The sequence below is a fragment of the Stegodyphus dumicola genome, chromosome 2 (genome assembly GCF_044657685.1).
Source record: "Stegodyphus dumicola isolate Sdum_Otavi_A_Nest chromosome 2, ASM4465768v1".
NCBI lineage: Eukaryota > Metazoa > Arthropoda > Arachnida > Araneae > Eresidae > Stegodyphus > Stegodyphus dumicola.
This window is the reverse complement of record NC_140769.1, coordinates 46,420,701-46,435,146: the sequence shown is the minus strand read 5'-3', so window position 1 is coordinate 46,435,146 and position 14,446 is coordinate 46,420,701. Positions and strand designations below refer to the sequence as shown.

At 32.2% G+C, this 14,446-nt stretch overlaps 1 protein-coding gene across 1 annotated transcript in view; it reads right to left on the bottom strand.

Moving 5' to 3' along the window:
- The window catches only part of LOC118200141 (agrin-like), a 565,036-nt gene that overhangs the window by 74,870 nt on the left and 475,720 nt on the right, over positions 1-14,446 (bottom strand). The window contains exon 19 of the mRNA XM_085810645.1: positions 2,017-2,229. Coding sequence (XP_085666771.1) covers positions 2,017-2,229 — 213 coding nt within the window. The remainder of the gene's footprint in view (positions 1-2,016; positions 2,230-14,446) is intronic.

The window sequence follows — 14,446 nt, the reverse complement described above, 5'->3', positions numbered from 1 at the left end:
CTGTTGGAGGGAAAAAAGCAACATTCATACGGAGTCTTCAATTCTCGGCGTGGTGTATCTATTTAATAGTTCAAGCAACAATGGTTCGACTTTTTCATTAGTGAATATACGATTGGCCATATCGTAGGCTTCAGAAAGTTTCTAACAAAATACGTAAAACATCAATTGTGAAGAAAACAACGTTTGTTTACACATTTTATGAACATGGAAAGAAAAGTGCGGGAAGCCAATACGGTCACCGAAACTAGCATCTGCTGAGGAGAGCACAGAATTATTAGAGCCATCTATTGTACTAACACAGAAAACTACATAATGGAAAATAACGATAGCGACATTTCGTTGTCGTAACAATTATAATTCAATACCATAAGAAAACTGTGATTTTCATCTTTATATGGGCAAAAAATACCACATGAGTCAAAATGGAACCGAATGACTTATGTGTTATAATTTTTACTCTAAGAAACTAAAATTTAAAAAAATAAATTACACATAACTGAATATTTGATAAGATTATAAAAAATAAAGTCACATAATATTTTCAAAAAATTCCTAAAAATATAGATCTATCCGAAATAAACTTTGTATGGGGCAAAAAATACCCGAACACCCTAAGAAGATTAAAGCAAAATTAATCCATGCTATATAATTCTCGCATAACGTCAGTGACCCATATACTTACATAGAGCTTCAGCAAATAAGTATATTTTGGGAACTTTAAATTAGCCAAAGGTAACAAATCTAACAGAACTAAACTTTCATCTTGAATTCCCGCATTCTCTCTCTCTCGCGCGCGCGCTTTTCTGCTGTCATCTGGCTTACTGTCGTTGTCATTTATCTCTCTTTCATCTGTTATTCTTACAATGATGGAAAAATGCACAGATGCGATGAAGGGGCGCTCAGCTTACGCTCATTGAGCTATGAACTGCGAAGCCATTTGTCCAGAAATAAATGTGTTCAATCAATCATGACGGCTAACATCTTTTATGCATAGTCAATTCATAACCACACTATGATATGCCAACAACTTCTAAATTATTTCATAGGTAAAGCAGCTTTCTCAAATGCACCAGTCAACATTCAACGACAGTTACGCACTTCTAGATACCAGGAACAAAATACAGAATGCCTGCTACTCAAAGCCATTTTTAAACGATTTACATAGGAACGTTTTCAGTGTAATGCCATGAAATCGAATTCGTAACAGTTGCAGTCAACATCTTTTAAATCTGATATTCTCATTTAGCATTCATTAATAAGTTGTCTTACACATATGTGTAAAAATGTATTGTCAATATTCATAGCACTTTTCAATTTGTAATTTGGTTTCAAATTCTAATCTTTTTTTTAATTTACTGTAGGAAATATTTTAAGCCGTCAGTTAGAGTTTGTAGCGATTTTATGAAAACTATGCATAATATAGAGGCGGTAAATATCTTATTTTTATAAGTTTTAATTGTAATTTTTATTGAAAACAGAATTCAAAGGCATTTTCGGACTAAGTGATAAGTTACAAAAGATGAGAGTATTAGACAAAATACGAAGGACAAGTGAATAAACAAAAAATAACTAGTTCAAAAAGTGTTCAATAATATAAATACAAAAAATAAATATTCAAAAAATTACCGTTCATAACAAAAATGGGAGTCTGCCTTTCACATTTTTATAAAAATGACGGTCTATGGTTTGTTAAACGCGTATTTTCCATAAGAAAATGCTACATTTTACACAATTTGGTTTTAAGTAATAGGATATCTGATAGCCCTGCTAACATTAGAAACAAGAAAGAATTTACATTCCAAGGTATCAATCAACACTTAACCCCGCATGACTTTAATGCTTTGACACTGAACTTTTATTCATTTCATAACTGATATTTTTGCTGAAGTTTTATAGCATATAAACATTTCACTCAGCCTTTCATGTTATATAAAGTACTAGAAAGGTTCTTTATTCAAGTGCACGATATTCTGGAAGGAAAACCGAATTCACAATTTATAGTGAAAGTAAAATTACCTTTGGGAAAGTCTCGGGAGGGAGCCGATGATCATTTTTTTCAGCAAAAATTTGGAACAAAAAGTCTCCCTGTAGGGCTCCATGGCAACCAGTTTCTTGTCCAAGTACATAACTGCATACCGAAGAAGACATTTGAGCGACACATGGTGGTATTTTCCTATCGCTATCTGCTTTGAAGAGTTGAGGATGATTGTTCCCTTTTCTCCTATAAATCTTAAAGAAAAAAATATTCACGTTTTATTATCAGATACCTGATATTTGGACAGGTTTAAAGGTAAGTTTCAAATTTAAGAATGATATTTTGTGAAACACTTAAAGCTATTTATTAGGAAAGAGACCAACATAAAAGAAAAAGAAAGAAATGAAAAATGTGTCTGAAATTATTCAGGTTTTCATGATCGCACCAAAAGGGCTCTTTTAAAGATTGTATGGTTTATCAGTAGAGATTATCGATACAGATGGCCCAGGTGGAATAGCGAAATAATTTACAAGGTATTAGATAAAAATGCATTTAGACTAACTTTAGAACTTTATACATCTTTGAAAAGAGAAAATATATGTAATATAATTCTATAAAATTATTTAATGTTCTTATTTAGATATATCACGAATTAAATGCATTTTTATTTAAACCAATCGATAAAAACGTAATATTCTTAAGAAAGGAATCTATTGCTTTTATATAATTTAATTTATTAATTAACAAAATATTAAAGATTAAATTTGACACATTAAATATGAAAAATTATTAAATTATATCATAAAATTTGAAAGAATTTTATCCTACAGGAAGAACTTTATTTTCACTGAATTCAAAATTTTTTATCTTTGTTAGTCCAAAGGGAGTTAACCCAGAAGGGCTATTTATTTCGTTTTGGCATTATGCGCTGGTTCACTATAAATGTCGGTTCACGTTTCAAATTGTTGCTACCAAATATTAGAGCCCTGTATTTTACTTATTAAATAATGAAGAATCTGCAAATATGTATGTATGTTTCTCGAATTGTCATAAAACAACGGTATCTACAGTCAGCAAATTTTGAATAACGTAATCTTACACCGAATATGGGCATCTGGAAGCCCGAATTCGGAATTTGAAATTTGTTTTATTACCGATTTAATATTTTGTAGCACTTTAACGAATTTTTGATTAACACACACACTCAACGATTTCAAAGCGAGCAATGGCAACAGCGTACGGAAAAAAAATTATCTCAAGCGCGCGAGACTATGTAGCGGAAATTGTAAAGATATGATCATTTTAAAATTATTTTGCGATATTGCTGTTTAATTGAAATATATTCATAATATATTTACAATATGGTTTAAGTGCGAAGAACATAATTTGTAATAAATAAAGGTAACACACAAAATGTTAAGAAAACGCTCCTTTGGACGTAATATAGAATCTCAAAGCTTTCGGGTTTTATTTTACAGATTAAATGAGAGAATAATATATTATGTTTCGGTGAATGGCAACAGACTCGTTGAAAAGTGAAACAACACGTTAAAATCAAAGAACAAAATTCGTGTTTTGAGACTAAATAGCCATTTAGAATAATAATACTTTATAAATATATTAATATGCATCGAAAATTCAATGTAATTATTTCAATAACTTATTAATAAACTTTTTTTTTATTTTGTTAAGTGGTAAAATATTATTACTTAGAAAATAATTTAAAGTTATGTATTTAATGGTCAGGTTATAAAGTACTTTCTGCTCATATATGTGCCAGGGTTTGTATGTTCAGAAGAAATATAATTTTTTGAAGAATATATTACAACGTTCCATTTCACTGAAACTTTGGACCTTCGAAACATTCCAACTTCTCATCCGAAAGATGTGGCAACAAGCATGATTCCAATGTAAGAAATTGTCGTTTTATCCCCTTTTTTTTAAATATAAAACCTTTACGAGATCTATTACCTGACGGTGCATAAATTATTTTGATTGCCTGCTTCAGAACCTGCATTTGAAAGTTTTTATCCTGCGTTTCCATAAAAATATTCAAAAATCGCTTAAATTCTTTTAACATGTATATGAATTAAAAGTTAATAAAATAGAGTTAGTACTTTTACTAAAGCTTTTTATCTCACAACTAAAGCACTACGGCAGAATTTCACAAAGAAAATTTCATTTGATATCAGTATTCATAATATCATATAAAAGTGTTTTATTTCCCGACAGAATACAAAACATTACGTTGGATAGTCTTTATTCTGACGGAGTGTAAATGTAATACAATGTAGTTGAGTCTGAAAAACTGTATTAACATAAAAACTTCAATAAATAAGCTCAAAGATGATCGTAATCAATTTCCTCTTATGTTTTCAATTATTATGAATTTTCCTAAAACAGACCTACATGGAGGATATTCAATTCATAATGTTTCCAGTGTATTTCATAATATATTTACAATATTTTAATGTTATTTTCTTAGCTTTAAGATTATTGTTTGTAATTCTTCAAATAAGAAATTGCCAAACTATAGCTTCTGGAAGGTTTTCAGACGACGAGCTTTCTTTCAGTATAGGATTGGATTATTTAATTATGGCAAAGCACACGAGGGCTATCTGCCTAAGGGGAGGGATGCCTTTCGTGGAGGACTTTCTAAGGGAAACTGGCTCGTATACACGTTACACATGCGGAAAACCACGAAAACGCCCATGCAGCCAGTCCGTTCGCGGGATTCGAACCTCAGACCGAACTACCAGTGTTCAGCGTCTTTACCGCTCGACCGCTGGTGGGCTTCTTTCAGTATAAAAAGAAGAACATAATAAAAAGAAGTTAACAAAATTTTTGTCTTAATGTATTACTTTCATAGAATGCATTCATTAAAATATTCACAATTTGTTGCAAAAACCAAATGCACTTAGTTGCTGAAAATGAATTGTAAATTACTGAAAATTGTGTCTCAAATAGTTAAGGACAGGGAGAAACGCTGCAGTAAGCCAATGTTATGCTGGGATATTGTAGTAAGGAAAATGAATATATAAGCAAAACTTAGAAAGATAATTTTTATAAACCCCATTATTATTCTCCTCTGATTTCGATATTTCTATAAAGAGTATCATACATTTTTATAAAATTTATTTTCGAATAAGTTTTACAGGCATTGTGTTACAACATACACACAATTGTATTTTCTAATATATCAAAGTCTGTTTAGACTTTTTACAATGAATTTGATAAAACAAAAGTATTTAAAATGTTCCGATAGAACCTTTTCCAAAAGAATTATTTGGCAACACGCTGTATCATTTTGAAATTCAACCATCATTTAATGCAGTTAAATATCGTCTGTCGAGGCATATACGTTAAGTTTTCGATCAAAGACTACATTTTTACTCTTTAAGAAAAGTATTAAAATCTTTGTCACAATTGAATATCTAATATTACTTAACCCAGGAAAAGTTGTTCACACTCAAGATAAAGTAACCAAGTATTGTTTTGTGTAAAAATATCTGATGTGGGTACCCTATGACTGCCTTGTATGGCCTAAATTATATTATCAACAATTTTTTCTGCACTTTATTTAAACTTCATGTAAACTAATTTAATTAAATTCAATTAAACTTATTTCCTCAAATTTGATTGGAGATATATTTCTCATTCAATAAATTCAGTTCTGACTTCCGTCCAAAGCAAAAATACATAAAAATTTAAAACATTAAAAACTATGATATCATCTTCATTGAAAATTGTGAAATAAAAAAAAAAATACAGTAAACAATTATTAAGAAAACAATTCTGACAATCAAAATGAAAGTTTCTATGAAAAAATAAGCAATTCGGCAATAGTGTCTAATGTAAGCAAATGGCAGCCTTTTTAGGTCTAGTGCCGATTAAACTTTTAAATTGTTGATATTCTGAAACTATTGCCTGATTAAATAAAGTCATAAAAATCTTAATTAGAACACAAGAACAATATATTATATTGTCCGAATAAAATAATGTAGGTTTTTAACCTATATCTTTATCATAACTCAACTCAAAGACAATTTTATTAATCAAAATAAGCACCAGCTGAATCAATGCATTTTTGCCAACGAGATATAAGTTTATTTATGCTGGTAGAATAAAATTCTGGAGTTCTGGACGCGAGAACGTTGTCAAAGGCGTTTTTGACCTCGTCTTGGTTTCTGAAACATTTCTTCTGAAGAATTTTATCCAGATGTTTGAAAAAGTGGTAATGGGTCGGCTAGTGGTCAGGCGAATATGGGGAAAGAGGGAGAGTCTCGTATCCCAATTCGTTCAATTTTCTGTAGAGACAGTTGCACGACGTGCGGCCGAGCATCGTCATGAAGAAGAACTGGCCGCTTTCTGTTGACCAATGTCGAGCACATGCGTTGCAATTTTTGAGGCATTTCGCTGATTTGCTGACAGTATTTATCTGCGGTAATCCTTTCGCCCTAATTTAGTAAGTTGTGGTGGATGAGACCGGTCGGAGACCACCAAACAGTCACCATAATTTTCTTTTGGTGCAAATTTGGCTTTGGAAAGTGTTGTGGTGTCTGACCGCTGTCCACCCAGCCGAATGTTGCAAGTTGTTGAAGAGAATCCACTTTTCATCGCACGTAACAATTCGATCAAGAAAAGGATTGTTTTTATGGCGGAGAAAAAGAGCAGATGGCAATTCAAAACTGCGGTTTTTTTAAATTTTCGCTCAATTCGTGAGGCACCCACTTATCGAGCTTCTTTGACTTTCCTATAAGATTTAAGTGATCAGAAATCATTATTTTGCTTACGCCAAGCTTCTCCGCAAGCTCTCGAACAGTTGTGCACGGGTTTGTTTCAACCTAAGTCTTCAAATCATCGTCATCAACAGCTGAAGGCGTCCACGACGCTCTTGATCTTCCAGGTCAAATTCCTCACGACGAAAATTTTGGTACCACCGTTGAACAGTAGATTCATTAACAATTTTCTCGCCCCATACTTCGCTGACATTTCGAGCCGTTTGTGCTGCGCTGTAGCCTAGCTTGTACTCATAAAAGTAAATTTGCAGAAAATCTCGTTTTGACATCTAAACAAAAACACCTAGTAAATATTTTTTCATAATTTTGGAACAAAATGATTATTATAGAAATATAGAGCGAAAATAGAGCTAAAAATTATATATAAACCATTGTAATTCAAAATATTTTTGCTGCTAAAAATTCACTGAAAAAACAAACAATTTCAAAAACCTGTATTTTCCGCACAACCCGATAATTCAATCAATTATAAAGCGAAAAATGCACAATTTACCAACATATAGGTTTAGGAAGGAGGAAAACGAGCTCACCGAACCGGATTGCAGAGTAGGAATATATATATATATATACGTCTGCAATATACGTATATATATATATATATATTATATATATATACGTTGCCGATTGCAACGAAAAAGGCAGGAGTACGAAATAATTTCTTCGGAATTCATTTTACAATCCGTTTTGGAAAAAAGGTTCCTTTGTTCTGTCCGTACATAAAGATGTCACGTAAAAACTTAGGTGAAACGGATTCTAGAGCGATCAAAATGGACATTTTCATTGAGAATATGATACCCAAAATTTTTCACGATTATAATTCTTCTTTTACTTCATAAAAGGAAGTAAAAAGGGGATCAAACGAATAGCTGAAGATATTACGCTATTTTATAGGTATTTAAATAAATAAAGTATTTACTATAAAAATAAATAAATTAAAAAACATCGCAATATCTCCATACCAGAAGTAAATAAAAAAGTAAATATTTAGATTAAGAGAAAATAAAAAGCAAAACGTTCTGCCTGTTAGGCTGAAGGCAAAATGTTTTATAGGACTCTTCAGTAAAATGGTTCACACAAATGATTATAAGTTTCAAGGACTAATATAGCATAGATTTGTTAGTGAATGTAATGAGAAAGTTCTGCTTACGTTCATAAATGTGGAGAATATGATCTACCAACTTGCTTCAAGACTTCAGTGAACTTGAAGTTTCTTGTGAAGAATTTATAATTTTTATGAGTTTCATCCTCAAGAGACATTTTTTAAATGTTGAAAACAAATGTACAATCCCATGCAGTTATTAAAACAATAACTGTATGGTTACTATAGAGACATTGGTATTTTGGAAGCAAGAAAGATGAAAAATTAGCAACGCCTTTGCCGGGAATCGAATTGTGGACCTCTCAATTACGCGCTGAGCGTGCAGACCACTACGCCACGAAGGCTCGCTAAGAAGGCGGGAGAAATACCTTAGTCCAAGTAAATACTAAGCAAAGCATACACATAAATATCGCTACATAATGACAAGTCCTTTAATAATTTCGTGATATTGCGATTTCTTCGATGAGGGGCTTTAATACTTATGACATAAATAAGGAAAATATTACGGTATATTATAATAATATTTTCATCAATGCTATCACACTATCTCAGACCTAAGACACTACTGCTAATTCCAAAATGTTTCTGCTTGTTTTCGAAATTAAGATGCAGATTAGAGGGGGGAAAATGGTCACTAGTTACAGCATTTAAGTGAAAAGCGCGGAGCATTAATTATAATGCAAAATTACCGCTAAAAATTCACAAATAGCATTTGTATTAAAATAACCAAAGAACTGATTTTATATTTCGTTTAAGTTAGCTGATTCTTTATTAAGTAGTAATAAATTTGATTCTTATTAAACATAAAACTTAATTTATTATTTATTACAAATAAACCTTCACTGGATTGAGCTTAGTAATTATTTTTCTGGCAGTAATTTTTAAAAGCTGCAATAGCAGGCAAAGGGCTTTAGTAGTTCAAATTTACAAACATTCATTTTTAAGCTTTTTTTTCTGAAACGATATTAATTTTTAGAAACAAACATTGAATTTTACTAAGAAGACTCCAGATATTTTTGTTTAACTCGACAATTTGAGGGATTGGAATGAACTGGATTGTTTAATTAGGGCAAAACATGTAAGGTTTTATATCTGCCTGAACTCCATCAGAGTTTTGACCGCGAGTATCCTCAGAGATTCAATCTCATTAGATCGTATTCTTCTTTCCTTTCCACCACTTTCTCGAAAGGCCTTTCCGGATCAGACGTTCTGAGGAAAACTGTAACTCGTAGAACACTTTTTAGATTGCTTTGTCTGAAGGAAGAAGTATCTAATGCAACTCCCCTGTTTTCTGTTTCACGCTGAATGTAAACACAGCATTATTCTTTTAACAAAATCTAAGATTGACTCAACGAGGTAACAATCATTTAATTCATTATTTTTTCACAGTTCTTACGGCCGATAAAGATTGTGAATGTCTGGCAAATGCTAGTTAAAACATAACTTTGATGATAAAAAATAAATAGTGCGCCAAAGAGTTCACTCAAAAACGAAAATCTAGAGGTTGAAAAGCAATAACTGACTGCACGAGCTAATCAGATTTTAATTTGCCAAATTATGCTATTTCTATGTAAAAGTACTGGATTTCCAATAAAGTCGCTTCAGGAATATAACCTGGCCATTTATTTTGTATAATGTTAAACGTTGATCATTGCGTTAAACGCTGATCATTGCGTTAAACGCTGATCATTGCGTTAAACGCTGATCATATCGGTTGCCAACGATTAAGAAAATTACTGATTACATTCCTATAGGCTGATCTGGCTTACCAGCAGAGTACGACTAATATGTCAAATGTGTCAGCTTGTGTTTGACCTTCGCTTGATTGACAAAAACCATTCCTTACCAGTTGCATTTTTCTTCCATACATTGTGATCAAAAATGAGCATAATTTTTATAAACAATTTTGAATTCAAATCAGTGACCCAAACTGTTTCAAACAGCTCAATTATTAATTTAAGATAATTTTTTAATTACGGCGGAAATAAGGCATTTTTACTTAAAGATGGCTTTATCTTGACGAATGTGCGGAACTGCAAAGAACATTTTGCTAGAGATAGAAACAAACGTATACAGTTTAAATACTTACATTTTTATTTCTTTTCAAAGTGAAGCTTTGGAATGATATATTTTAAAACATGGAGTTAAGCACAGTCCAATATCACAATCGAACAATTCCAAGTCAGTATAACCTTCAGATTTAATTTAAAGGCTCTATTTTTTACCTCTAGTGACAACGAAATTCAGTCAGCTGCCGGGATTACGATCAGAGTGAAACAGACGTTTTCTTTAACTGAATGCTGGAGGAAACAGATCCCCCAATTGATGAAGCTTGCTTATCAAGTCTTAGGCCTGAAACAATTGGATACAAAGGTGTTGTTTACTTTCAAGGTTTCTGGTAGCTCCTATACTGTTTCCTTGATTTCTGTTTCGATTCTCAGACCAACGTCGTCTAGAACTGGATTGTTATTGAAGTCGATATTAACGTAGTGGAAGAGCATGAGCAAACAGTTTGTATTGATTTTCTCACCAAACTTCTATTGATAATGAAATTCAGTCAGCTGCCGGGAATACGATAATAGAGAAATGGATGCTTTCTCTAACCGAATCCCAATGGAATCAGATTGCCACATTGATGAAGCTTGCTCTCAAGCTAAAAGCCTAAAGTAATTGGATATAGTGGTGTTGTATACCTATATAAAGTCTATGGTAGTTCTCAAACAATTTCGTTGAATTCTGTTTCTATCCACAGGCGAGCAATGGTCAAGAATCAGACTGTCTTTGAAGTCCTTACTGACGTCGTGCAAGATAATGAGCGAATAGTTTGTAGTGAATTACTCACTGGACTTCGTGTTGTTAACATATTGTTAACTCGCAGTTCAACGGGATAACACTGATCTAGGATTTGAAGAAGTGAGGCAAACAACTGAAAACCAAAGTCTCACGCAAAAGCATTTTTAAGTTCGTTTTGAAAGGAAAAGTTTGTAAGGTATTTTGTGCTAATTAACCAATTATTATAAGCCTTTACTATAATATCTTTTTTCAGTATTTCTCACAAAAATGCAAATTAGTTGTTTTGTGCTATAATGTATTTCTCCCGCCTTCTTGGCATGCCTTCGTGGTGTGGTGGTCTGTAAGCTGGGCGCGTATTCGAGAGGTCCGTGGTTCGATTCCCGGCGAAGGCGTTGCTCATTTTTCATCACTGCTACTTTAAAAATGTCTAATGTCTCTACAGTGCATTTAAGCTAAGGGGTTTGAACGTTTAGATTAGAGATCCTGTCCGCCGCGCTTTGCTGTAGCTTATTGCCTTAACTGTATTCCGGCTTTAACGTCATGCCAGCCGATGTTTTAAAATACGCGTTGTTAAATATGTTTGAGTTGCTTATTTTATGTATAGTCTCGGACTACGTACTTACATTTGAAATTTAACCTTCTGTTAATGATTTTAACATCCACGAGAAGCAGACGTTCGTTTGTAGCATCGGTTTTGCCTTTTTATTTAGTTAACGCTCAAATAAAAAAGTTATTTAAATCTTCTTTGTGACTTGTTTCAGACGAATTGATAACTCAATGTCACTCTAGTACTGTCTACAGGAACTTAAACTTTAAGATACAGTTGAACATTACAAGTTTAAACTTTAATACGCTTTTAATTACACATATCCTTTCATAAGTTACCTCTATAAGGTATTTATCCCGCCTTCTTAGCATGCCTTTGCGGTGTATTGTTCAGCACGCTCAGTGCGTATTCCAGAGGTCTGAGGTTTGAGTTCCGGTGAAGGCACTGTATACTTTTTAATGTCTTCTGCTTCAATAATAACCTCATGTCTCTACACCTCTAAATATAAATTTTGAATTTCAGGATAGAACTTATTCTCCCTTTCATATTAGCTGTACTGTCTTTGTAGCTAGATGATAACAATTAAAAATTATCGAAAACGTTAGAATTGTAACTGAATTTGGAGGATAATGATTAAGCTAAGACTGCCACTTACAAATGCAGAAGATATGACTGAAAATTGGGACGGCAGTTAGAAGAATGAAAAAAATTAAAATTGAAAATGCAATTTCCTTTCATGGAACTAAAGAATATGAAGAATTAAATGAATTCAGGCTCTACATATAACTCGTAGAACATAGAACATAAAGAACAGAGAAGCAGAAATGCAGAAAAAGAGAACACAAAGTAGAAAAAAGCAATACAGAATAAAATTTAGAAAAGGTATGACATAACAACACGGAAAAAAGAAATACAAAATTTAGTAGATAATCTAGATTTCTAAGCATTATTAAAAATAAGAGTTAAGAAATACCAGAACATGCATACATACTACTAACGAACAGGCTGCACTTGCCTTGAATTTCATCACCTAAATTATCAGATATATTTAAATTACATACCCGTTGCTCAAGCGAAATGTAATCAACGTCTTTAAAAGCAATTTATCTTTTTTGTCATCTTTTTTCAACGCATCTTCGTGTTTTAATGAAACTATGAAAGTGGTTAAAAAGTGTATAGAAGAAGAAAAAACACGTTCTTTCATGTTTACATAAATGAAGTGATCAATAAATTTGCTTTTACAAATTACGAGGTGTCTTAAGAACAAAACTAAGTAAATAAAAGGGAATTACACGCTTTCTTAAAGACCCAGAATCAATTTAAGGAGAGGCTGTGTAATTAGTTTAGGGAATTATTGTTTTCATTGACAAGCTTTCGTCTCTGTAAAAGAAATATTTTTATGCTCAGTAACCGCGTACATCTTTATCGACTCAAATTATTCAGCAAGAATAATTTCAAAGTGAAGCATGGTGTAAATTAGAAATGTAGTGATAAGAAAAAAAAGTAAATTTATTATAAAAGACGTAATTTATAGAGTTTTGTGTGAGGTGAATCAGCGAAAGGGAGTAATTACATTATTCTTCTGAAATATTGAAGACGCTAATTTCTTTAACTTAGAAAGGCTCCAAGTTTTTGTGTAGTAAACAAAGCTTTTACAGCTACTCAGAATGAAGAATATTAAATTAGTTTTCTACTTTATGAATGATAGCTGTCTATTTAAATTTATTTAAATAAAAATATTTCTTACAACTTGATGGAATCAAATGTAAACAAAACAAAGGTCTAAAAAGGAAACAAAACAAAGGTAAGAAAAGTAAGCAGAATAAGTACTGAAATGGTTTGTCTTGATTTTCTAAATGTAAATCTGGGCTTAATCAGTGATAACTTTCCATTATTTTAATACATTGGTACCGCACTAAAAAATATAATTTGAGCATTTTGCTCTTTATTTTGTTCATGTGTGTTGGTTGGCTAATACAAATTCGAGATGTTCATAAAATAATGTTGGAGCTAACTCTTTTTTAATACTTTCGCTAGTGATAATAAATGGTGGTCTGTGAAACTGAGGCCCGCAATAAGGCGAAACTGAGGCCTGCTCTAACTGAGGCCCGCAATAAGGTTAAAGAAATTTTTATTTTTATTATTTACGTGCTCCAGTCTTAGTCACTACACGGAAGGAAAGGATGCCTTCCTGGAGGGCTTTCGTGGAAGGGAACCTATCTCGTACACATGGAGAAAACCATAAAAATGCCCATGCAGCCAGTTCGTTAGCGGGAATCGAACCTCGGACCGAAATACCAATGTTTAGCGACTTTACCACTCGGTCGCTGATTGACAACGAAATTTTTATTGCCATTATTATTACCCATAATTTTCTTAAATGAGTATTTATTGCAAAATATATTTTTATGTCGCATATTGCTCCACATGCAGTATATTTAGAAACTTTTGCTAATGCTTAGCTTAAAATCGACTTCCATGATTTTGTTCATTCACCTGGATAGGCAATTTTTTCTTTTTAACTTATGTTAAAACATTAAGGTTTTACTAAAATATATTTAAATTTAGGATTTCTTATAAGAGTAATCTCTCATTTTATCTCGTTACTAAACATTTTTAAAAACTGTTTAGAAATATATTTGGAGTAATTATGACTACTATCCTTAAATAACCCATATATGTTACTTTAGGGAATGTTTCTGAAGATTTGCTGATTACTGTTTTCTGCGGCTTCAGTGAATGTTAAGCCGATTTTGTATTAACGAAGTAATCATATTTGTTTCCGACAGCTTCACTGTGGTTTCTAAACGTTGATTTATGCTTTTTTTTTTTTTTTTTTTTTGTGTGTGCTTAGTTCAGAAAAAAATGAGTTTTAATATTTGCTTGAATATTTTTAAAGTTCGTTTTAATCGTTATAAACTTTGTTATTCTCAGTTTAAAAGTAATAAAGTTCTTGAATTTTAAAGGTCCTTTGAGCGTGAAATGGTTTCAGTCGTTATTAGAGAATTATAGGTCACAGATTTTTGAAAGATTTTTAAAAGCATAAAACTTTGTTTAATTTTGCATTCGTGCAAATTACAATTAAAGAAACATCGTGCGACATGATGTTGTTGAGTCATTAGGTTATTTCGAAGTAGGAGTCGTGAAAAATGAGCAATGTCCTCGCCGGGATTCGAACACGGAACTCTCGTATACTCGGCGAGCGTGCTGACCACGACACAAAAGCATGCTAA